At 42.3% G+C, this 27,138-nt stretch overlaps 1 protein-coding gene across 1 annotated transcript in view; it reads left to right on the top strand.

The window, feature by feature from the left end:
• Window positions 1-14,335: 14,335 nt before the first annotated feature.
• LOC144509258 (bone morphogenetic protein 7-like) overlaps window positions 14,336-27,138 on the top strand; it is a 74,780-nt gene continuing 61,977 nt past the window's right edge. The window contains exon 1 of the mRNA XM_078237855.1: window positions 14,336-14,847. Within this exon, the coding sequence (XP_078093981.1) occupies window positions 14,457-14,847 (391 nt within the window). The 5' untranslated portion in view covers window positions 14,336-14,456. The remainder of the gene's footprint in view (window positions 14,848-27,138) is intronic.

Genomic DNA, 27,138 nt, shown 5'->3' on the forward strand with positions numbered 1-27,138 from the left:
CCACTAATCCCTCTAACCTACGCATCTCAGGACACTAAGGGGCAATTTTAGCATGGCCAATCAACCTAACCCGCACATCTTTGGACTGTGGGAGGAAACCGGAGCACCCGGAGGAAACCCACGCAGACACGAGGAGAATGTGCAAACTCCACACAGACAGTGACCCAAGTCGGGAATCGAACCCAGGTCCCTGGAGCTGTGAAGCAGCAGTGCTAACCACTGTGCTACCATGCCGCCCTAGCTTATTACCTGTATATGTGACATGCCTGGACACATCCCTGCTGGCCCTACCCGAGACTCCCCCCCCCCCCCCCCACCCCCGGTCCAGGTATAAAGGCGACTGCTCCCCACCCCCCTGCCTCAGGCTGGACCAGTTCATTGGCATGGGTGTGCTCCACGTGTTTTGCTAATAAAAGCCTATTTGTTCTTGCATACAAACTAGTCTTTGCTCGATTGATGGTGCATCACACGCCCAGAAAGGTGCAAAGCTCATTAGCATCAGAGTGCCTGGATCTCCATATCATTAGTGAGTCCGGCACGGCTGCTTCCCCCCTCCAGGCTGCTTCCCATCTCGCTGGCGAGAATCACTAGTCTCCACCAGCGAAGACCAGGTGCCAAGGCCACGTCGGGGTGATCGGAGACCATTGAAGCCCCTGGGTATTTTGGGGGCATAACTAGGCAGTACCCACCTGGCACCCTGGCAGTGCCTGGATGGGCACTGTGTGCCAGGGCAATATCAAGGAGGTAAGGCCTGGGTGGGGTGGAGTTGTGATGCAGGGGCTATGCACGAGGGCTTATGCAGAGGAGGTCGCCGAGGTGGTCATGATGAGGGGGACATATCAGGGGTCCGCCAGGGGACCCATTGGAAGGGCCCTGATGCCCAATACCAGTGACCAGTGCCAGTGTGGGGAGGGGTGACAATGCTGCCGATAGAGAGGGGGGTGGGGGGGGGAAGAGGTCTCAGATCACCAGCACATCGAGGCATCTTCACCGGCGTTCTTGGGCTCCCACCCCCGTTCTGACACAAAGCTTTTAACTGTCAAAAGAAGTGACAGAGTGCAGGAAGATTGCAGTGCGCAGCTTGCCGAAAAGACCAGGGCAGAGGACTCCCGTTTTCTCGCCAATATGACACTCAGAATTTTGGGGGGAAATTCTGCCCACTATGCTTAAAAATTGGCTTCCTCGGATTCTTTTGGCAATCGCCTGAGATCTGTCTCACTGACCCTTCAGTTAGTGGAAATAGTTTCTTCTCCTTTACTCCAATCAAAACCATTCAGCATTTAAATCTCTAACAATTCACCTCTTAAATCTTTCTCCATTAAGGGGAACATCCAAGTTCGCCACATAGCTGAAATTCCTCATCCCTGGTGTAACTCGAGTAAATCTCCTCTACACATTCTCTGAGACCTTAATATCCTTCCTAAAGCACTCAGAAGTGAATACAACTGAGACCGAACCAGTGATTTTTGAATGTTTAGCTTTAACTTCATTACTTTGTACTCTATTCGTTGATGAATAAAGCCAAGGTACCGTGTGCTTTTTTAACATCCTTCACAACTTGTCATGCCACTTTCAAAGATTTGTGTATGTACGCAAATTCTCTGTTGTATGCCCCAAATTCTCTGTTCCTGCATTCCCTATAAAATATAATTTAATTTATAATGCCTCTTGCCATTCTTCCTTCCAAAATATGTAACTTCATATTTCTTAAGTTTAAATTTAATTATTAGTGTCACAAGTAGGCTTAACATCGCAATGAAGTTACTGTGAAAATCCCCTAGCCGCCACACTCCAGTGCCTGTTCGGGTACACTGAGGGAGAATTTTAGCATAGCCAATGCACCTAACCATCACATCTTTTGAACTGTGGGAGGAAACCAGAGCACCCGGAGGAAACCCACAGAGACACGGAGAACATACCGACTCTGTACAGATAGTGACCCAAACCAGGATTCGAACCTGTGTCCCTGGCACTGAGAGGCAGCAGTGCTAACCACTGTGTTACCATGCCGCCCTCTGCATTAAGTTACGTCTGCCATTTATCTGTCCAATCCATCAATCTGCCCATGTTCACCCGAGGTTTGTTACAGTCTTCCTCATTGTTTTACCACATTTCAAAGTTTTGTATTCTCTGCAAACTTTGAGATTGTGTCCTGTATGCCTAAATCTAGGTCGTTAATTTAAGAAAGAAGGAGCAGTTGTCCAATACTGACCCCTGGAGAACACCACTGTATACTTCTCTTCAATTTGAAAAACAACCATTCACCACCACTCTGTTCTCTGTCCATGAGCCAATTTTGTATCAATGCTTCCAGTCTATCTTAAATCCCACAGGCTTTCATTTTGCTAGCAGGTCTATTACGTGCCTTTTTGTCAAATCCCTTCCACATAAACATCATCAGCCATCTCCATAACTTCATCAAAGAACTCAATTAAGTTAGTTAAATACAATTTGCCTCGAGCAAATCTGTGCTGACTTTCATTTTTTTAGCCCATGCTTGTCCAAATACCAATTTATTTTGCCCCAAATTATTGGGGGCGATTCTCCGAGCCCAGCACAGCAGGCCGGGAGACATCAGCAGAGGCCGTTTAGCAGGCTCCCCGCAGGGGGCCCCACGGCCTCTGCGCATCTCCGGGGCCCGGATTTCCAGCGTCGCAACTCCGCACTGGAAATCGGCATGGAGCTGGTTTAAGTATTTAAATCGGCATTTTAATGTGAAGTCTCCAAGCCACTGGTAGTGGGTCAGGACTGTCGGGGTGAGGTGGTGGGGGGGGGGGGGGGAGGGGGGGAGTGGGGGGGAGGGGGGGAGTGGGGGGGGGGGGGGGGAGGGGGGGAGGGGGGGGGGCTGGCTCAGAGATGTCCATGGGGCCAACCCAGAGAAGTCTGGGGGGGGCCAACGATGGGAGAGTGGGGTAGGAGGGGCAGCGATGCGTGGTTGCGAGTCTGGCCAGTGATCAGGAGGCCGGCAGTGCGGGGCTACTGCGTCGATCTCCGCTATGACAGATTGGCATATGTGCAGTGGCTCACTCAGCGCTATGCTGCCAGGAATAGGCCCCACTCCCAGCTTTTCATCGTGAATCTCCCTGAGGCACTCTGCAGTGCTCAGAGTGTGGGAGATTCAGTTGAAAATCCTGCTTTAAAAAAAAAACTAGGATTTATTCTAGTTTTTACGCGAATTCGGCCTTGGAATTTTTTTGGGAGAATCCTGCCAATTGCCTTTCGATGTTTCTCACCACCTACATTAGGCTGACTGGCTTGTGGTTTCCAGTTTTATCCTCTTCCTTTTTTAAACAGAGGTGTAATATTTGAAATCTTCCATCCTTCTGGCAGCAGCCCATATCCAAGATAGATTGTGTCCAAAACCTCCATAATTTATGTCATTGCTTCCATCAGTACCTCGGATGAATTCCTTCTGTAATGGATGATTTTTCACTGAGGGCTGCTGACTTTTTAAGTACATCCTTTTTGTCTATTTTTATCCAATCCAATCTGACTACTACTTCTTTTACTGTTACATTGGCAGCATCCACTTCTATAATAAAGGCAAAATAATAATTTAAGCCGTGCCAACTGCCTTGTTTTGGTCCCTAATCTCTACCATTCCTTTGATCTTTTACTGTTTATCTCTCTCTCTTCGTGTAGCGTCCTAATTTGTCCAAGAGTTGCTTATCATGGCTCTGTCGTGATAACACAATGGGGATGGAAAAGAAGCACCAATAACTACTTCAGCTGGGTGCCAGCATTGAGCCCACACAGTTGCCATTACTAAGCAATATCCTCTGTCCAGTTGAGCTAATGGGCCTCCTTTTCTATTCATACATTTATAAAACACTTTTGATTTTCCTTTTATGTTAGTCACTAATCTATTCTTGTACTCTTTGCCTACCTTATTCTTTTTTTAGAATCCTTGTTGTTTTCAGTATTCAGCTTCCACTGTATTGTGAACATCAGCTTCCTTCTCTTGTCTCATTTTCACCTCTATATCTTCTCCAGGCAATTCTAGCTTTAGGTATCCTTTCTTTCCTCCTCATCATAAGAATGTTTCTTTCTCAATCATCTCATCTGTGAAGCCCTCCCGGTGCACGATTCCTGCTTTGCCTCCCAGTTATTGATCTCAATCAGCCTGGGCCAGATCGCTTTTCAGCTCACTCATCCCTCCTCCAGTCAGATATTTTGTGCCTGATTACCCATTGGCCAGGATTTTCTGCTCCTCCTCTTCTCGGGCAGGTTTGGTCACTGGAGCGGAAAATCTTGCAAGAGGCCCAAATCCCGATTTGTGTCATTGGAAGTCTCATCATGATTGTTCCTGTCACCACCCCCTGCGCCCCCCACCCCCACCCCACCCCCCCCACATTCCCCTTCCACCAGTGACGTAATGGGAATCCCAATGTTCAACATATTATAAATTTACCTGTCACTATCAGGCTCTACACCTGATCATGCTCAACACCGCTTTTACATTAACACTGCAATGAAGTTACTGTGAAAATCCTCTCGTTGCCACACTCTGGCGCCTATTTGGGTACACCAAGGGAGAATTTAGCTCGGCCAATGTACCCAACCAGCACGTCTTTCAGACTGTGGGAGAAAACCTATGCAGACACAGAGAATGTGCAGACTCTGCAAATTTATTATAATATGTTGAACATTGGGATTCCCATTACATCACTGGTGGAAGGGGAATGTGGGGGGGTGGGGTGGGGGGGGCGGGGGGGGGGCGCAGGGGGTGGTGGCAGGAACAATCATGATGAGACTTCCAATGACACAAATTGGGATTTGGGCCTCTTGCAAGATTTTCCGCTCCAGTGACCAAACCTGCCCGAGAAGAGAAGGAGCAGAAAATCCTGGCCAATGGGTAATCAGGCACAAAATATCTGACTGGAGGAGGGCTGAGTGAGCTGAAAAGTGATCTGGCCCAGGCTGATTGAGATCAATAACTGGGAGGCAAAGCAGGAATCGTGCACCGGGAGGGCTTCACAGAAGAGATGATTGAGAAAGACACATGCTGATGAGGAGGAAAGAAAGGATACCTAAAGCTAGAATTGCCTGGACAAGATAGAGAGGTGAAAATGAGACACGAGGAGGAGGCTGATGTTCACAAGGAAGCTGAATACTGAAAATAGTGACCCAAGCCGAGAATTGAACCCAGATCCCTGGTACCGTGAGGCAGCAGTGCTAACAACTGTGCCACCATGCCACAATGTCCATATAGACTGGGCAAACCTTGCTGGCAAAAATAGCTTAGAGAATGAATTCATAGGATGAATTTGAGACAGTTTTCTGGAACAATATATCAATGAATCAATGAAACAGATTGTTTAAGTCTGGTGTTGTGTGATCCGGATTAATAAGTAATCTTAAAGGAAATGATCTTCTGGTGAAGAGTGTCCATAACATGGACTTTAAAAAGTCACAGCAAGTTTGAAAATGATGTGGTTAAATCTGAAACTAGGTTCTTAAATTTAAATAAAACCAATTATGGAGATTTAAGTGGTGAGTTGGCTAAAATTAGATTAAAACATAAAACAGTGGATATAATTAACATTTTAAAATAAACAATTAATTCTCAATGTGCATTCCATGAAGGGATAAAATATCCACTGGAAAAGTGGTACAGCAGAAGCTAAATAGATAAGTTCATGATATTAACTTACAAGAAGAAATTACAATTTTCCCATTGGAGGTCGCATTCTGAGAATTGGAAGCATTTTAAAAATCAGCAAAGGATGATCAAGGATTTGACAAAGTGGCAGGAAATGGAATGTGAACAAATTAAAATGGAATATAAAAAAGAGGTTTTAAGAGCTTATACAGGTTTGTGAAAAGGAGGAGATTTGTGAAAGCAAAAATGGATACCATAGAGACAGAAACGGGAGAAATTATAATGAGGAATAATAAATGTATCTGTCTTCACACTAAAAGACACAAGAACGTAATGGAAATTATGGTCAACCAAGAGTCTAATGTGAGTGAGGAACTTTAATTAATATTAGTGAAGAAAAATTACTGGAGAACTTAATGAGACTAAAAGCCAACAAATTCCCTGAGCCTTGTGGCCTTTGGAAGAGGTGGCTGCGGAGATGGTGGATGGATTAGTTTTAATCTTTTAGACTCCCTTGAATTCTAGAGTCAACTTGGATTCAATTAGAATTCAATGCTTAGTTCTTGTGCTTTGATAAGTAGAAATGTTATCCTGCTGTTCAAGAAAGGAGAGAAAACAATGAACTGTAGGGCTGTTAGTTTGACTAGTCAATCGTAGAGAAAATGCTATAATCTGTTATTAAGGGTGTAGTAAAAGGAGAACTTGAAAATCACAATATGATTAGGTAGAGTCAGCTTAGTTTTACAAAAACAAAATCATGCTTGACAAATCTACTGAAGTTCTTTGAGGGTGTAACCAGCAGAGTGAATGTAAGGTAGTTGGATCTTCAGAAAGCATTTGATAAAATGCAATAAAAGTTGTTGTTCCTTCAGATTTGGGCTCATTGGTTTGAGGCTGTCAGCATGAATTGAAGATTGATTAAGAGACAGAAATAGTGAGTAGGAATAAATCAGTCATTTTCAAGATAGCTGGAGGTAACTAATGGAATACCGAATGGATCAGTGTTTGGACCCTAGCTATTGCTAATCTAAATCAATGACTTGGATGAAGGGACCGAGTGTAATATATCTAAGTTTTTGACACTACAAAGCCAGGAGATAAAGCAGGCTGTGAGGAGGACAGAGAGGCCACAAAAGGGTGTCGATGGGTAAGTGAATGGGAAGGTTGGAGATGGAAGACAGAAGTGTGAAATTATCCACTTTGGTAGAAAGAATGAAAAATCTGAATTTGTTTGAAAAACTGACATTAAATATTGGTATTTGTAAAGTTTTGGAGATAATGCAAGCGAATCAGAGAAAGGTTAGTATACCAAAAATAGCAAGTAATTAGGAAGGTAAATGGTGTGTTTGTCTTTTCAAGAGGGTTGGAGTACACGAGCAAGCAAGGCTAGCTAAAATTATGTAGGGTTTTATGTAAGAAATTGGGGTCTTGAATAAACAGGTATTTTCTGCATAATATAAAAATCTTCATCGGGTTTTCTAAGAAGTCTTAGTTCAGGCTGCCATGTTGATGTTCCTAAGCTGTTAGAATGGCATCTTGTGTGGCCCCTTAGCTATGCAAGTATTTAGAAAAGACTAAGATTATGACCCCTAGCAAGACTTAAACTAAAAATCAATAAAGGGTATATATGGAGATGTCCTGCTGTGGGATGGGATGTTACTGTTGAGCAGGTGACTGTACGCATTGGGCAGTAGCCTCCTTTAGAGGGAAGATGGACCAGAGGAAGAGGAGGATGGCCAAGGGAAGAGTTTCCTAGCCCTTCAGCTGAGATCAACACACTGTGCCAATTGTTACAGGCCGCATACTTTTTCTGTCTAATTAACTAATGTATCGTATCAAAACTGTTGTTTCTTAATAAACCATCTTAAAATTCCTTCTGACTAGTCAACTGCCTATTTGGGGTATCTGTGGCCCCCAACCACCTGTAGATTTTACACCTGGCATACTGTGTAGTTTTGATTTCCTTGCCTAAGGAAGGATAAGTGTGCTTGAGAAGGGTGCAACAAAGGTCGACACAATTGTTTCCTGGGATGAGAGGGTTGTCCTTTCAGGAGAAATTGAGCAGAATGAGCCCACATTCTCTGTAATTTTGAAATGTGGAAATTTCTTAGAGGCTTAACAGAGTAGATGCTGGGAGGTATTTCTCTAGTTGGAGAGTTTAGAACAAGGGGCTCATAGTTTCGGAATAAGAGATTGGTCATTTAGGATGGCAGTGAGGAGAAATGTCTTGATTCAAAATGTTGTGAGCCTTTGAAATTCTTTACCCAGAGAGCTGTGGAGGCTCAGAGTGACTGATAGATTTTTGGGCATTGATGGAATTGTGGAATATGGCAATAGGATGGGAAAGTGGGGTTGATATAAAAGTTCAACTCTTATTGGTTGATGGAGCAGGCTTGCTGGGCTTGTAGAGCCTTCTGCTCCTATTTCTTGTGCTAAAAACTTTGACAAAATTAACAGGAAAATTAAGCAGAGAAGAATGACAGAAAGGTAAAATTCCTTTATCTTCCAGAGAGAGAAGCAGTAGACAAAGTTGTTTCTGTTATTGACTGTAGTAAAAGTGCCGCAAAATTTATCCTTGCAACAACCCTGCTGAAGTCTGGAAAAACAAAGCGGGTTGTTGCTATACAAAGCATAAATACTCCTAGACTGCACTGAAAAGACAGACATTTACTTTGTCAATCAAAATTACCGCCAATGTTCAGTCTGATTCTTTGATCTGTACCAAATGACTTGTAACTGCCAATGAAAGACCTCTCCATCTTTCTCCCCTTATAACCCTCCTTAAAACCATCATTTTTATCACCCCTGCCCCAGTACCCACTTCCTTGGTTCGGTCTCAGTTTATTTTTTGCTGAGTACATTCCTTTGGACATGTTCATGAATTAAAGGCACTATATAAATTCAAATCCTTGTTGCAATAATCACCTTCCATACCCAGTTATCTGAATAAATAATAATCTCATTTGCAAATTCAACTTGGCCAAATACCTTTCGCTTCCTTTCGAACCTCTGTTCCCTATGAGAGAGACTGTCTAATCAATGCTGTTACTTCCTCTTGGAATTCCAAGAACATGTGTAAAGGGTAGCCTGCCTCTGGAAACCCATATTGGGTTGCACCATGAATGAGAAGGCTGGTTGCTTGATGAATTTCATAAATGTATCTGTGGTTTTATGTTAGTAATCTGGAAATTATGTAAGAAAGAAGCATTCCAGAATTTCCAGCAGTCGGCCCTTTAAGTGATGCAAACCTTCAGAGAGAGTTTAAACTTGAGACATTGTGAATCTGTAATTATCTTCAATGTTCAGTCAACAATTTTCATAAACATATGTTGGGATATTTGAAGGAAGACCACATGGAAGTAATGTAGTTGAATTAAATCTGTTTAGTAGCCTTGATGTCATCAAGAGTCAATATCATAGCTTCTTTTAGTGGTCAAATGGTACCCTATAATCAGCAGCTTAGATACCCATTTTTTTATGAATTTGATATCTGAAAGCACTTCAGCTGATGGGAGAGAATCTACCACTCCCCATCCATATCCATAGATTGAAAAATCACTTTAAAATGGTCACACATCAAAAACCAAAAAACTTTGCAAACTTTTGTATCCAAAAACAGGAAAAAGTTGAGTTTGATTATACCCTATTCTATATAATTAGAAATATGTAATTACACATTATAAATTATAAGAACGAATAAGGAATCTTTAGGAACAGAATTATTTAAGTTATTAGACCCCAAACCTCATTTTTCATGGAACAGCCCTGTTATTGACTCTGTTTTATTTCCGCTTTTGCAACATTGTCTAGATCTGTACCTCACCCCAATCACATTAAAAGTCTTACTTTGTTACTGAGGCTCAATTTATGTCACATTCTCTTTGCAGAATCCCAAGGTTTAGATTCAACTCATCTAAAGCTCTGCTAGTCCACATCCTCTCTAAATCTTGCTGCCCATCACCACTTCCATCACCAGCCACTTGGCTCCCAATGCATTGAACTCATAATCCTATCTGTTTATGGACTTCTGTAGTTACCTCAATCTATCTTTCCAAACTATAATCCACCATCTCAGTCCATTCCATTAATTTATTCAATGCCCGTTAATTTAATAATTACAATAAGAAAGGAGAAAAACTTAGCTGTAATACTGAAAGGCTGTTAACAGTGAGAGTAAAACTCTTCCCACTCCTGCTTCATTCTTTTGATTGCTATTTTGTAGATTGCCATCCATTTTAATCTGTGCTTTATTGTTAAGAGGTTTACTTCTCACCTGTAGTGATATCCTGTGCATCAAATTTCACTGCTAATTTGACTATCTCTGCACTGCTTTGCAACTCTTTCTTTCGCTCGGTCTCTATTTCGCTTGATCTCTCTCTCTCTTTCACTTCCACCCTGTTTCTCCTATGATTATCCGAGGTAGGTTCAGGCCTTGAGAATGGAAGCATAGGCACCAGAGCTACAGATATTATTTCACTTTAATATGATTAATTGATTGATCGATTAGAATTGTTTGACACAATCTAGTTGTGCAGAAAGGTTTACAGAATATGAAAAGAAACAGGAGCACTAATGTATATAATACATTATTATAACACTCAGCAACATCTTAAAGAACTTCACAAATATAATGTATTTCTTTGAAGCACAGCAAGTAACAAAAGTATAAAGTAGCTCACTGGAAAACACTAAGGGATAGGAATTTGTTTAAGTTTGATTTCAGGCCTGAAAAAAGCAGCATACTATCGGAGTACACACCAGAGGTGGCGATCTGAAACTCACCAAGAAAGTCCTTGGGCCTCATCAGCATATTAGCAGCAAGTTGCAGATACCAAGCCAGCATCCGGAGAGAAGTCATTGGTTTGACGAAGGTGAAGTTGGCTGACACACTCATTGGCAGCAGCTGTCGGATAAATCTGGAGTCTCAGGATCCAAGCGTGGGGAGGCTGATCATTGGCTGACAGCTAGTGGCCTTCAGAAGTGGCTTGGAGCCGGGAGGTGCACTCTTGGTCCTCCGGTTCACATAACAGAAGTTTTAAAAATTGAATTATCTTCCAGCTATATTAGGAACCAGAAAACCGAGCCTGTGGGAACTTTGTTGACCAATTTCAAGAAGTGACCTTTAATCAAAGCATTAAAACCTTTATTAACTTCTTCAAGAGGCTTAATGTTGATCGCCTGAGATATCTTCCGAAGGCACTTAAGGTGTTTGGTGTATTTCAGATGCTTTTGAGGCACAGAACAATGTCCTGGAAAATGGGACCTGTGTGACCCTACCGAATTTCTCCAAAGCCTTGACGAGTGAAGGAGAAGAAAATGGATGGATGCTCACAGAGCGACAATCTTTAATAATATAGACCTTTATTAAATTAGTTCCTATAATCCATAACCACACCCATTTTGACAAACAGTACCAAAAGTAGCATAGTATAAGCCAACTTCTTACTGCTCTCTATGCAGTTGAAATAGGATGGGAGGAAGGGAAGTTGGGAAGCAGCATCACAGATATACCTAACAGAAGCCAAAGAAATATTCAGTTAGTTCATGAACAAAAGTGCATTTTAATTGTATGGTATGGTGTGTAATTCACACCTTGATGCAGTTTCATGCTTTCTATACAATTTTTTAATTCTTTCCTGGGATGCGAGTGTCACTGGCATTTGTTACCCATCCTTAATTGCCCTTAAACTGAGAGGATTACGAGGCCATTTCAGAGGCAGTTAAGAGTCAACCACATTGCTGTGGATTGGAGTCACACGGCAGATTTCCTTCTCTGAAGGACAATAGTAAACCAGATGGGTTATTACAACAATAATTTCATGATCACCCGAGCTTTTTATATTCCATTTTTAAAAATTAATTGAATTTAAATTCCACCAGCTGCTGTGGTTGGATTTGAACCCATGTCCCCAAAGCATTAGCCTGGGTTCCAGAATCGCTAGTCAAGTAACGTTATCCCTGCACCACTATCCCTCATTTCAGATAGGAACTAAAGCACCGGTATGACCTAAAGAATCTTAAAAATACAATTTATGGCAACCTCATCAAAGTCAACATTTCCTCCCATTCTGAGCTTTGAAATGGGTACAAAACACCGGGGAAAAGATTAGACAGAACAACAGAAATCCATGATGTAAAAAAGCTGTCAATTTGGCAGTAGGGGAGTTCTGGAGTCTGTAGCAACGTATTTAGTGATTCTGAGACTTTGAATACTGAAATTTAAATATTGAAGCAAATGCTGGAAATAGTGAATGGGACTGGCAGCATCAATGGAGAGAGAGTGAAAGAGTGAGCGTTTCAGGTCGATGACCTTTCCTCAGAACTGTAACCGTTTGGACAGAATTTTAACACTCTTTCCACAGATACCGTCAGACCTACTGAGTATCTGCAGCAGTTCCTGTTTTTATTTCCGATTTCCAACATCTGCAGTGTTTTGCTTTTGTCTCAATCTTGAAGCCCCCGTTCAAAGCAACTGTTCTATCTATTTTCAGCAATAGCGTTTTTGAAAAGCTCCAAGTGGACTTGGGTCTGGTGCTGAAGTGGATGTCTAAGCTGCAGCATTCACTGTCCTTGATAGGGACGGAGTGGCAGAAGGTCACAGGATGGGAATGGAGAATCTGAGTATAACAGAAAACCTCCATTTAAACAACAAGGGCAGTGCAAATGTTCTTCACCTCATGATGATCAATATAGCAACAACAACTTGCTTTTAAATAGCACCCTTAATGTAGTAATATGTTCCAAAGTGCTTCATAAGCATTATCAGACAGAAATGTTGACACAAAGCTGCACAACGATGCATTGGGACAGATGAGAAAAGTTTGAGCAAAGAGGAGGGCTTCTTAAAGGACAAGCAAGAGGTAGAATCCCTACAGTGCAAAAGGAGGCCATTTGGCCCATTGAGTCTGCACTGACCCTCTGACAGAGCATCTTGCCCAGGTCCATGCCTCTCCCCCCCCCCCCCCGCCCTATTCCCTTAACCCCATGCATTTACCCCACTAATCCCTTAACCTATACATCTTGGGACACTAAGGGGCAATTTAGCACATCCAGGGTCATTAAAAACAGTCACTAACCCTGCAATGATTTATAGCAAAATCAATGCAGATAGTTTATTTATGATCTGTTCTGCAGATTACCTCCTCTGAGAACGTAGCTATTAGCATGTTGTCTTTTTCTTAGCAACTACTGTAACCCATTACTTCGCAAAGTTCCTGTATTGTTTTCTTTTTTTTGATCCTGAAGTGGTTGGAGCTGACATGAGACGGATGATTGAAGATCTGTAGCAGGGCTGGCAGCTGAGACAGGGAATGACGACCCAGTGGATTTCTGATGCCTGCCTCACCCATCCTGTCTGATCAACAATCTCAGCCCCAATCTCTACAGTGTCTGGGAGTTGATGTTGTCAGTGACATGTAGGGTTTTCTCTTTGCTGTTGGAATGCTCACAGCATGGAAAAGGATCAGGCAATTATTTCCAAACTGCGTCGGATGTACTTGCTCTCCCCTTCATCTTACACCTGTGCCATGAGTGAGTCCTCCTATTTCAAAAAGTTTAAAGTTTATTTATTAGTCACAACTAAGGCTTACATTAACACTGCAATGAAGTTACTGTTAATTCCCCTCGTCGCCACAGTCCGGCTCCTGTTCAGGTCAATGCACCCAACCAGCACGTCTTTCAGAATGCGGGATGAAACTGGAGCACCCGGAGGAAACCCACGCAGACACGGGGAGAATGTGCAAACTCCACACAGACCGTGACCCAAGCTGGGAATCGAACCCAGGTCTCTGGCACTGTGAAGCAGCAGTGCCAACCACTGTGCCACCATGCTGCCCCATTTCCCAAACACTTGTACACTGCTAACTGCCTGTCCTCTAGAAGGACAGTGACACACATATATGGAAAAATATCCCAGAAGATAGAAGCAGACAAGTATAAAAGTTCCAACTTATTTACTGGTACAAATAGATATTTAGGTCTAAGGAAGCTGTTTCTGGAGCAGCAGTAACTGATGTTTACAGTTCTCCCAGTACCTTGTAATTTTGCACAGTTGATTAATGTTTTCATCTGCAGGTTCTCTGAGCTGAAGCTGCTGTGAAACAGATGAAGTTTAGCTGGAATTTTATAGAACTCATAAGACAAAATAAACAGTCAAATTACAAACAAGCCAAAAATTCAAACGTGGCTTAAAAACACTCGGAAATTAACTATCTAAAAATGAAAAAAAAATGAGCACAAACAAAATAAAATAAATGAAAGGGTTAAGGCTTATTTCAAATGACAGACTGCTATGGGCGAATGGATTTGGGCAGTGTATAACCTCAGGATTCTGTGAATATGCTGTGATTAGTCTATATATAGATGGTATGGCTCAAGTCTGGAGTATGCGGATACTGTGGTGTTTAAATGGCCTAGGGCTGTACCTATCATCCAACAACAGCCAAACCAGTCAGATAGTAACAAACCCTGGGGAATTGTCCTGAGTCATTTAAACAGCTTGAGACTCAATAAATACAGACTCTGGAGGCTCAGGGGCTGAAAGTGTAAGTCTGCAACTGAATTCAACTGTCATATTTTATGAAGGGATTTAAAACTCATGGAATCGTTTAAGCTGTGACTGGTAACCATGGTTATCAAAAAACTGCACTAAACTTGCAGCATTTTTAAAGTCTCTTGCATTTTTTTTCCTTATAAATTTGTATTTTAATTGCAGCAGATTTTTTTTTTATCTTCACAATCTGAATACCTAGTTACATGTCTGCGGAGAATTTTGGAGGAATTTTTGATACTTTTAAGTGTTGAATTTTCCTATCAATAACGATCAAATCATTCAAAAGAGCAGAAATTATCGGTTATGGCTGGAATGCGGAGGTGTGACAAGACAGTTTTTCTTCTGATCTGCTTATTGGGACTGTTTCTGGATTTAGTTAATGGGAGCTTGATGAAGCAACGGCCTCATTCAAGTTTTATCCATCGGAGGCTGAACAGCAGGGAGAGGCGAGAAATGCAGAAAGAGATCTTGTCTATTCTGGGCTTACCTCGGCGTCCCAGGCCTTTGTTGTCTTTCAAACGCTCATCATCAGCCCCAGTCTTCATGTTGGATCTTTACCGCACTGTGGCCAATGAAGAATCAGACAGGTGGCCTGGAGCGTCGTTGCCTTTTCATGTGTTCCAGAGCACTCAGAGGCCCCTGGAAGACACCTATCTCACTCAAGCCGACACCATTATGAGCTTTGTTAATGTAGGTAAGTTTGAAAAGAAAAAATCTTGTACATTACGGTCTACATATTTTTAATGGATTGAATGCAGACGTGATCCTCTGCCAGCACTTGTTATAGACAAGTTGCAGTGCAGAGTTTGGCTTCTCATTGGTGAGCTGCCTGTTGTATAACCTGAGCATGAAGTCACTTTGTCAACGGTGTTTTACATTTCAGCAAACAGTGTGAGACTAGCTGCTTGAAATAATCCCAAAGTACTCTGGCTTCATAGCAGCTACAACATTACTGCACACTTAACGGGAATGAAATGTGGCACAAATCTATTGTCCTGATGAAGATTTGCTGAATTCAATCAATGCTGAAAACATGCCTGGTGTGCAAGTTTAGGTAGGCATTGAAGCAGAGAGGACAATGTATATGTGATGCTTCCCTCTGTACAATGACCCCTGTAAGCCCACCTGTAACAGCCAACTTAATGGTGACCTGAGGTGAATTCTCAATTATGGGTCTGAGTGTGAGAAAAGATTTTAAACTAAAAGTCAAAAGTAGTCCTGCATGCCATTGTGTTAATTTCCTTTAACAATGTGTCCTTTTTTAAGTATAGCTCATAAAAGTATCTAGGCACCAGGCCTTATCTTTAATTCTTAAAAATTGATTCATTAAAGTTTATGATTCCAATTTTAATTGGATTAACAAAAGTTTATTGCCACAGTATCTATCCCGGGCATTCCATGTATCCCTTATGGAATACATTTCCAAATGACATGGGAATCTCATGGTTAGTTCTGTGCCAACAAAAGGTTCTTTCCAATGATTAGGAGATGTACTAAAAATTGAGATGTAAAACCGGTTTATATGATTGATGTTTGGAATTTGCCCCTGTACTGATTGTAGCTCATCATCAAATGAAGAAACCTTTGCTGGATAATTAGCTTAGATTGGGGACCTGAATGATTGTGGTTTTGTCAACACTGGGCAAAATCCAGCCTCAATTTTAACACCTTCCTAACTGTGAAACATGACATATGGTCTGTGTCTGAGCTGCATTTTCAATTTAATTCTTTGTGTAAGAACATGACGGGAATTTATAGTGTCATATAACTCACTGCAAAATGCCTGATTGTAGCCTTAGATGTTGCCATATTGTTTTTAAAAGTTTCAGAAAATACTGAGATCCTACAGCATGGAGTGTCTTTGTGCCAAAGTATGCCCCATCCCAAAGAAAGTTTTTATTTATTGCACTTTTCCATCTTTATGACGTACTGTCAGGTACAATGTTAAAGCGCATCACAGCAATGAGCCAGAATTTGCTGTCGCCAGCCATTTAATGGCATTTGCCATTAGTTTAATTTGCCCTTTATGTTTCAGTTTGTAACATTCTTGTGTGTGACAACTTGCTGAAAGTGTGGGCTGGTGACGTTACACTGTGGAGAAAAGGGCATCTGGTATCTGAGAGAATAGTGAAAGCAACTGCATTTCCTGAACTATTTAGATTTAAGGTTTGTGAAATTATTAGCTCACAGGCTGAGAAGGAAGTGTAAATTAGAATGGGTGAATTCATTGCCGTGTCAGCTATAAGAAGGGAAAATAGAGTAGAAAATATCTCCAACAATTAAAACCTGAAGCAGTGAGTATCCACACTTGTAACAGTTAATTTTAATTGGTAGTCAGTTTAACTGGCAACATGTAAGTAAAAGATTTGAATAACTGGAAACATTATGCTGAGTTTAGTTCTTAGCTACCATGCAAATAAGACAACTTCAAGCCGTTCAATGCATTTCAATAGTAAGAGTTTTAACAACACCAGGTTAAAGTCCTCGGAGAATAGAAAATAGAATCGTAGAATCCCTACAGTGCAGGAGGAGGACATTCAGCCCATTGAGTATGGATGTAAAGGGATGTAAAGATGCACACAAGATGTCAATGTTGGAGGAATACAGATTTCTCAGAGGGTTGTAGTTCTGGTAAAGGTGAAAGAATTAGGGCAGGTAAGACCAAAGAGATTTCAGTACAGTGATAAGAATTATAAATTTTGTGTGTTCTGGGAAACAATGCAAGTTGGACAGCACAGCTGTAATGGATGAAGGGAATTGGTGCACGGTGGGATATGGACAGAGTGTTGGACCTGAAGTTTATGGAGGATTGAGGGAGATTGGCCAGAAGAGCATTGGAATAATTGAGTCTGTAGATTCCAAAGGAAAGTAGGTGCAGTAATAAGCTATTCAGCACCTCAAACCTGTTCACAACTGATCTGTCCTTCAATTCCATTTGCCCAACTTTATTCTTAATATCTTACTGAAACTATTCATTTGAATCTTGGAAATTTTGATTGGTCCAGCACCCACAGCTTTTGAGAAAACAGTTTCCAGGGACCCGATTTCAATTCTGGCCTCGGGTGACTGTCTGTGTGGAGTTTGTACATTTTTCCCATGTCCGTGTGGGTTTCTTCCGGGTGCTCTGGTTTCCTCCCACAGTCCAAAGATGTGCAGGTTAGGTTAATTGGCCATGGTAAATTGACCTTAGTGTCAGGGAAATTAGCAGGGTAAATATGTGGGGTGACAGGAATAGGGTGGGATTGTGGTTGGTGCAGACTCAATGGGCTGAATGTCCTCCTCCTGCACTGTAGGGATTCTATGATTCTATTTCCTCTACCCTTGGTGTGAAAAATGTTCTGATTTCACTCTTGTGTAAAACCTTATCTAAGGTCTTCTGGAAGCCCATATGGACAATATCCATAGACAGTTCCCTCTATACAAATGCTAGTGACCTACTTAGAAAATCCAATTAGACCAGAAATGATCAGCGTTTGACACATTCTTGCTGAATAACTTAAATCTGCTGAAATTTGATCATTCACTTAGTTTCTGATGATTCCAATAACCTCCCCAAAACTGATATTAAACTGACAGGTTTGTACTTACTTGGTTTCTCCCACTCACTCTTCTTAAATAATGAAATGACATTTGCATTTTTCCATTCCAAATGGAAAGCTTTAGAAAATTCATTTCTTCACCTATTCCTTTGAATGCTCTGGATTGGAAATAATCAGGTCCTGGAGATTTGTCTCTCTTGAGCTCTGTTTATTTGTTCAACATCATTGGTTTATTTACATTATGTTCTACCCCTTAATACATTTTTTGGTTCCCTCATACAGTAAAAGGTATGGATGAGGGCTGTGTTAGCAGGTGGGCTAAGGCAGAGGCAGATGATAATGAAGAAGATGAAATTGGGTTGGTCTTTGTGATGGAGGGGACATGGGGTTGCAACCTTAGTCAAGATGAAATTGGATGCTGAGGTTGTAAACGGGTCATTGTCTATATGGAGTTTGCACGTTCTCCCCGTGTCTGCGTGGGTTTCCTCCGGTGCTCTGGTTTCCACCCACAGTCCAAAGATGTGCAGGTTAGTTGGATTGGCCGTGCTAAATTGCCCCTTAGTGTCAGGGTGATTAGCTCGGGTAAATGCATGGGGTTATGGGGATAGAGCCTGGGTGGGACTGTGGTCAGTGCAGACTCGAAGGGCTGAATGGCCTCCTTCTGCTCTGTAGGATTCTATGATTCTTGGTCTGATTCAGAATTAGACTGGGGAGGGAATGGAATTATTGGCAAGGATACAAAATTTGTACTGGTGGATGAGGGAGGATAACTTTGGGCCTCCCAATATTTAAGTGACAGAAATTGCAGCTCATGCAGTGATGATCTCAGACAAACAGTTGATTCTAATGTCTGCCAATGGCAAAAAGACTCACTGAGTGGGATATTCAATGTCCCCCTGGCAGGGGAAGGAGGCTCACCATTAGCTGGCAACAAGATCTTCTGATATGGCCTCTGTCAACAGTGTTTCCCGTTCTATTCACCCCCGGCTGCTGGGAAACCGTTGGCAGGACCAGAAGATCCCACCAGCAAGAACGGCTAGAAAATTCCAGCCTGTGTCTATGACTGATGTTGCTAGGGGCAACACATAGATGCTTAAGTGGAGGAAACTCTAGAAGTCAAGATGGGGGAACATGAAAAGAAGACATTGTTGAAGATGTTATTGCTATGATTGTTAAGTTAAAAGCTGGGAGAGGCTTTGAAGGTGAATTGTGTGATTGACCTCATCAAAAGCTGCAGAGTAGTTGAGATGGATGAGGACTGATCGTGCATAGAAGATGTTACCTGTGATTTTAAGGACTGTTTCAGATCTGTGTTGAGAAGGAAACCTGATTGGAGAGATTCAAACAGAGAGTTACAGGAAACAATTCAATGCAAATGAGAATGTTTCATTCTTATTTCTTTCTATGATGATCTCACGTTCTCACATGAGTGTCTACTCCAATTGCAGCACATTAAACCTTAGTGATAATTAAAGACCGCAGATTGGAAGTAGATGAGTTATGCCAGCATGGACAAAGGCCTCTACGCTGTAATAATTATATGATTCTACAACCCACACTGTGCTCTGAAACTCTTCTGGCTGTGGTCTGAACATGGACAAGTTTTAGGTGCAGTTATGAAGTACCTTTTTGATCTACTTTGTGAATAAGCTATTTTCTTCTCAGTTAGGGAATTATCAAGTCGTAGATTTGTACCTTTGTATGCAAGTAGCACCATCCAAAACAATTTGAGACATCAGGCACACTCTTCTGAAGTATATCCCTGACCATTCATTTCCCTGAATCTCTGGACAATACATATGAGTGACATTGAAACATTGCAGTATTCGTGACCCAGAGGGATGAGAATCAGATAATCCTCCTTTCCTCAAATTTGTTGTAAACTGGTTGTATTTTTAAATAGATTTAAATGAGGACTCAAAGTGTAGCACTATGATAGACGAACTATCATTTTCTCAGTTGTACTTTGAGTGCTGAATTACCTGATTTTCAGACTAATCACTTCAACCTTGTATTTATGAAAAATTATCTATAAATGTGGCTGCAGGTTTATGGCTGGTGTTAATTATTAAATTGAGGTTACACAGTAAGGATCTGTGGAATCTGTTTATCGTTTCCAGACATAGAGCAAAAAATAATGCTATAAAGTTGTTTCAGATGGAAATTTGCAAGTGTTAGATTTATGGGAAAGGTTTGGGTGGAAGAGGCACACTTGACAACCATGGAGAAAAGGGAGGTTGGAGATGGGGGTGGTAGTTTGCAATGACATGACAATTTCGAAGCAGAGTGTGATGGAAGATGTGAAAGGGAGCAGGACTGAAGTCGAGGAGCGGAAACCATTTACAATCTCAGCTAGAAAGGGGATTTGAGTGTTCCACACTTCAGTGAGCAAAGAGTTGAGGTTCAAGGTGGGTCTCGTGGGCACGAAACAAGATACATTTTGCAACACAGGCAGCTCTGCACTGACCCAAGGATATGACTGTTTCAGTACGGTAAATTTCAAAAGCATCGAGCGTGTATCCATTCTCTTGATGCATTTAAATAGCCTCTGTTTCATTTTATGAAGTGTCCAGGAGTTCCAATGGACACTAGGCCACATTGTGACAGCAATTTTAAAAGAGAAAATGTGCCCTTTCAGTACTAATAATTACTTTTAAATAATATTGTATCTGAATGTCCTCACAGAAGGAAAATGGACTAAAATTAATTGCCTTTAACTGAATCATTCAAACATTTTCTTCCCAGTATTTGTTCGTTTTCCTTTTATACTTTTGTACATGTCTTCCTTGTAAATGAAATGAGAACATTGAAGATAAAGAACTTAGGTTTCAAAAACATCTTTCATATCAAATTGGGTGAAACATTATTTTGGTTATTTATCCTTTAATCATCATAAGATTGTAATCTATCAAAAATCAGAAAATTGGCTAATTGCATTCTCAATCCGGGTAACACTAGAATGACCATGTAGCGTAGAGAAGCCAAGACACCAGGGCAAAGGAGCAAACAGGCAATGTAGGGCAAATGTCAGGGAAGCTCTTTCACACTCGGAGTCAGCTTCCTGATAGACAGCTGGCAATGAAATTCTTTGATTCAATTAGATGATATGGATGAGATGTGATAGGTTAAATGGTCTCTCCATTTGAATTTGTTTTGAGCTTACCTGGACTGGATTTGTCTCATTGGCTGGTTTATTGTCAAAGGTACATTAGAATGTCCCACTCTGGAATCTTAGGACAGGATTTTCACCTGAAAATGTGGGCAGGAATGGAGGTGAGTGGGTGTGTAATTTGCGAGCACCATTCCAACTGTGAGCCATTTTGGGAAGGCCAGGGTTAGGTGTTGAAACAGCTCCCTGTCAAGGGACCCATTGGGCAATGGGTCAGAGGTCAACTGTAATTTTCCAATGTGGGTCCCTGTAATGTTGGAAGTAGAGCTGGACAGACGCAGCATCCTGGTTGCAGGGAATGGTGGTCTGGCAGCTGAAACCACTTTTTATTTCAAATTTGTTCAAGTTGCCGAGAAGGCACCAGTCTCCCTTCCTTGTAACAGCAGGTTGCCACTCCATCCCTGCTGGAGAGCTTCCTATTGGCCTTCCAGCTTCAAGAGTCCACCCACCATCCTTAATTGGATGGCACACATAGCCTCTGGACATCAATTTGCCAATCAATTCACTGTTGGGTTGCTGCCTCCAACAGTGCAATGTCGAGACCTGTATTTGACCCCGATGTGCTCACTGCCCTCAAAGCAAAGTACTGCCCAAGGACACAAAATCTAGGCTAACACCTCAGTGCAGTACTGAGGGCATTCTGCAATGTCAGAGGTGTGGTGGATCCCATGGCACTATTCCTAAGAAAGTTAGGGACGTTCTCCCCAGGGTCCTGACTAATATTTATCCCTCACCCAATATTGCAAAAGCAGATATCTGGTCAGTATCACATTGCTATTTGTTGGAGTGTGCTGTTTGCAAAATTAGCTGCTGAATTTCCTACATTACAACAATGACAACACATCAGAAATATTTCATTGGCTGTAAAATGTTTTAGGATATCCTGAGGTCATGAGAGCTACTATATAAAAGTATTTTAAACCCGCCAGTCGCAGAGGGCCAAGATCCAGCTTAATTTTCCTCATTGCAACCTTTTACTGATTAATTCCAGCCGTTAAGTACTATTCGGCCTTCTATTTGTAAACCTGGCAGAGGAAATTCCATTGACAGCAGCTGAGAGGGGTCAAGGCAGGTATGTTGCGTGTAATCCTATGGGATTCATGGATGTAAGGTTGAGAGTGGGACCTGGAGGGAAGCTGAAAAGGTCCACATTAGGTTGATTCCCCAATGCATTCCTGCCTCTGTGCACTGTTGCTGGAGATGTGGTGAAACCACATAAGTTATACACCTGACACAGGTGAGTGTCTAATTAGCAATTAAGTGCTCTCTTAGGGGCAAATTGGAGATACTATCAAGGACTTTGTGGTTCTGGACGAGTCATCTACTGAGGCCAAAAGCTAGTAACTTGAGGCTGCCTTTAATTCCCTACCCACCCCACTGCTTCAACTCTAAGAGCAACAGATTCTAGAGGGACACACCTGCATCCACTGACCATCCTGTGGAAGTGTTTCCCCTCCACCCCTCACAGCCCCCCAGTTACCTGGTCTGGTATAATTGCCAACCACTGCACAGAGCCTTGGGCTCTCTGGTTCTCCCATCCATGGAGCATGTCTGCTGTCCTGGGGGCATGGCCCTTGTTGGCTGCTCCATTAGAGCTAGTACAGGTGGGCGGGACTGACACTCGGTGTCGGGACTCACCTTTGTTCCCAATGGAAACATATTTTCAAAGATGGGAAGATTCCACCCATTGCATGTGGCCACACAAATCAGCTCAATGCAAACACTGAGGCTGGTGCTTCTTCAGAATATATAGCCCACAGGTTTAAGGAGTCATTAGGTGAGTTGGAAAGAGGCAATACAGGGGCCCTTGGAAGAAGGTGGCCTTGGCAGAATGCTTTCTGGTATAGTGTTATGGTCACAGCACATGTTAATTGCTGGACAAACCAAATCCCAGAGAGAAACTTGGCCTGTAGACCATCACCTTTTTTTTGCATTCTGAAAATGAGAAGAAAATATATAAATCTCTCAGCAAGGAACCTGGTAACACTTTTGGGATTTTAAGAATTAAAAGTACAAATTTTATTAACAAAAAGAAAAGAGAACTTGAGCACACATGATTATAGTTACATGGTTAAAATTAGTCATTCAAAACATTCCCCCCAAAAGACTCCCTACGTGGTCAGACCAACAAGTAAATATCTACCAGGTAACACTCCCTTATGGATGTTTAACTATGAAAATCCAGTATAATTACCCAAGACAAACTACTGTCACTTTAATTTTTTTTTATTTGTTTGTGGGACATGGGCGTCACTGGCTGGCCAGCATTTATTGCCCATCCCTAGTTACCCGAGGGCAGTTGAGAGTCAACCATATCTCTGTGGCTCTGGAGTCACATGCAGGCCAGACCAGGTAAGGATGGCAGATTTCCTTCCCTAAAGGACATAAGTGAACCAGATGGGTTTTTCCAACAATTGACAATGGTTTCATGGTCATCAGTAGATTCTTAATTCCAGATTTTGTTTCTAATTTATTGAATTCAAATTCCGCCATCTACCATGTCGGGATTCGAACCCGGGTCCACAGGACATTAGCTGAGTTTCTGGATTCATAGTCTAGCGGTAATACCACTAGGCCATCGCCTTCCCTGGCTGCTTCATGGGAGGTAGCACAGGTGGACGGGACTTTGGATACCACATGACGTCTCAAACTCACTCCCACTCTGCTGTGTAAATCCAAGAAACCTTCTGAAACAACAGTTCTCACACCTCTTTGAAACTCACATCCTATCAGATATGAATTCTTTCATGTTTCTACTTTGTCTCTGCTTTTGGATCAATAAAATTTAATGTACCCTCTTCTTTCACCCATGGAACTCCATGTAAGGTGCAAAATCTTTCTTGTCACCTTTGACTTCCCTTTGATATTCAATGAACTCTCAACTTACCGAAAAATGTAAATGTTGACCGGAACTTTCCAGCTGTCTATACCAGTGGGATCTTCTGGTCCCGCCGACGGTGCAGCCCACCACAGCTCCCCTGGCAGTGTGGGGTGGAGTCAATGGGAAATTCCAAAGACGAGCTGCCTCCTGCCATGAGAAACATGCCGCTGGGAGGCGAGAGAATCCTGCCAGTTGTATAATTGCATCTCAAACCCACCATAACATCCATTACAAATGCACAAACTTAACACCTTTATCCTTTCATATCTTAAACCTCCCAGACAACCTGTCACTAGTAACTTTCCCCAGCTTAATTGAATTATTTACGTTCTCTCTCTCGCTCACACACAGACACACTCATGCTGGTGTGCACGCATTCCCTCGTGCATGCATTCACTCACTCACACCCTTCTTCACAGAATAACACAATATTCTTCAAAAATATTAAAGAAAATAACATCCAATTTCATAATATTGATGCTTCATGCTTCTTAAAGGGAAGAAGCCCAATGATCCAAGAGCACCCAGGCTATAGCACCTGAATCTTCCAAAACTCTTTAAGCAAATCATCAGCCAGCCACCTGAGAACGATGCACAAGAAAATGTGCAAAGTAGGAAGGATCTCAGATTTGTTGTCAGCAAGATATTTTTGTCACTGACAGATATGAGCTGAATCATTTGGGGCAAGGTGACGAATGCCTGTTTAAAGGAACAGCAGAATGACCTCGAAGTGGCAGCCGTGAAAGATGAGAATAAGCCAAGAACTGAGTTGAACTTGTTGTCAATAAAGGGGCTGTTATAGGGAGGGTTCATTTAAAGTGGCCTTGGATCTTTGTCAGCTCAAGGTCTTTCTTGTGAGCTACGCCTGCAGCTGTCTGGCAGCTGGCATAACTCAACTTTTGTTTAGTGGAGACAACATATGGTGTCTTTTCAGCCTGAATTCCATACTGATCCTCCTCTTCCTAGTCAGAGCAGTGCAACAAAGGAGACTCCATTCATTCCAATGGCAGAACTCTCAACTTTAAAATATGGTCATAATATTCAAAACAATTCAACATTCTTTAAAAGTATTTAAAGGAGCTTAAAGTTTGAAACAAACTAAACGTCAAAAATTATTTTTAAAAGTCTTTAAAATAATAAGAAAAACTTCAAATTTTAACAAAACTGCATTCTAGGTCACTGTGCCAATCCCCTTCCCGTGATGCACTGGTGTAAGATTTCCAACAATTCAGATGGCCAGATATTCAGGATTGATCTGTTAGGCACTGCTACGGGCAACCCTGGAGAAAAATCATGGGGATGTTTCAAAAAGAGTCATGATCTTAATTTTCTTTAAACACTATAATTTATCTGGCATAAAAGTACTGGAGGTAAAGAAAAAAGGCTGAAGTCTGACAGATTGGGAGGTCACCAGGAATACACCTGACCAAAACTGGCAGCCCCGCACTGGCAGACGTATTATTTGCATGTAGTGAGGTGAGAATATAGCGGCACAGGATGCCCGGTCCCTCTGACATCTTTCTGCCCAATTCACCTGTATTGGCTGCCTCAGTAATGCCCAGGATACAGGTGACCAAACTGGGGGAAGTCACTTTGGAGAGAATCTTGCAACACATTTTGTTTTAAAGTTTACAAGTTTCCCTTGTAATTTTAAAAGTCCTACTTTTTTAATTACAATAGGACTAGGTCCTTTTTTAATTTCCCTGGGCCATTAGAATTTCATAGAATCATAGAATCCCCACAGTGCAGAATGAGGCCAATCGGGCCCATCGAGTCTGCACCAATCACAATCCCACCCAGGCCCTATCCCCATAGCCCCACTTATTTACCCTGCTAATCCCCCTGACACTAGGGTCAATTTAGCATAGCCAATCAACCTAACCCGCACATCTTTGAACTGTGGGAGGAAACTGAAGCACCCGAAGGAAACCCACGCAGACATGGGGAGAACATGCAAACTCCACACAGACAGTGACCCAAGCCGGGAATCAAACCTGGGTCCCTGGTGCTGTGAGGCAGCAGTGCTAACCACTGTGCCATCGTGCTGCCCTGAGTTTGTGATACGAGGAGTCAAACCTCTGATCAAGCAATGTAGTAAGTCCTTTTGGAAAGTACAGAAACAATGAACCCTCTGATTTTTTTTTGGTATAGTGCATGGTTCATTCATTTGAAGTTGGGCCCTTTAAGTTTTTAGCGCAGTGGCTAAAAGGGGTCGATTTTGGGAGCTTCCAAATTGCTGCTTAAAGACGTGAAACTTGAAGGGGGCATTACGAAGGAGACTTTCTTGCTGATTTGTCTTCTGTTCCTGTGGAGACGTCTTTCCTTTGGACAGCACATTCCCTGAAGGCCGAGACTGGGGACCCTGCTGCGGCGTGACATGGGCACAACCCTGTTTTCTGCTTCCCTGGAGTTTCACAAACGAATGACGATCATTTCTCAGCTGCAATACCCGGGGACAGGCGGGAGCTTCCCTCCTGTTATTGCAGCTGGAGGGCTGGGCACGACAAAAGCAGTTCATTAAGATGCAGAAAAGACTATTTTCAAAGCGTGCCATCGTGCCACCTGCCATGCCGGGATCAAATGGGCAGTTATTGTATCATGGGTTCTAATCTACATACAGCTGAATAACTGGAATTGAACAAGTGCTACTGTTTCGTATGCAAAAAATATTTCAAGTTATGTAGTAGAGACAAACTCTTATGTTACAAAAGCTACACAGTATCAATCCTAATTACTGTCTTACAAACTGATAAGAAAGATGCAAGCAGACATGAAGTCAGAGTGATATGGATTGACTCGTGTCCCAAAGAAGAGATGTCCTTGTGAGAAAAATGATACTCAGTTTATTGTGGGGACAGAGTGGCCACTCTTTAACCCATTGTGTCCATAGTGAGCCAGTTAAGGAGGTGATGGTTGAAGGGTTAATTGACATGGAAATCACATTGTTGCATCATTTGACCATTATTTCAACATTGAGTAAGATTCGCCCTGTGGCTGTCTGAACCCTGGCATTAGGCTCAGATGGGAGTCAGAAGTTTGCACTGTGTGGGGAAACAGTCACTTAGGCTGGGACTTTCCAGCCCTGCTGTGGTGGTATCCTCCCCCCATCCCCCTCTCATGACAGATGCAGCAAGTCATTCAAATGTCCATTGACTTCAGTGGGACCGGGAGATCCCATGTGGCCCACATTAAATAAAAGAACAGGACAGAAGAATAATGATGGAGCATTTGGAAACCTGATAAGTAGTGATTTTAACTCTCACAAATGCGCAGGAAGAGAACGGGGGAAGCTGTTGAAATAGGATTCTTCAAAACCAGTGCATTAAAATCTCAGATCAGCAGGAAGAGGTGGCAGCTGTGGCTCTTGCTAAACTCTGCTTGGGACCCTCGTTAATA

The sequence above is a fragment of the Mustelus asterias genome, chromosome 21, assembly GCF_964213995.1.
Source record: "Mustelus asterias chromosome 21, sMusAst1.hap1.1, whole genome shotgun sequence".
In the NCBI taxonomy this organism is placed as follows: domain Eukaryota; kingdom Metazoa; phylum Chordata; class Chondrichthyes; order Carcharhiniformes; family Triakidae; genus Mustelus; species Mustelus asterias.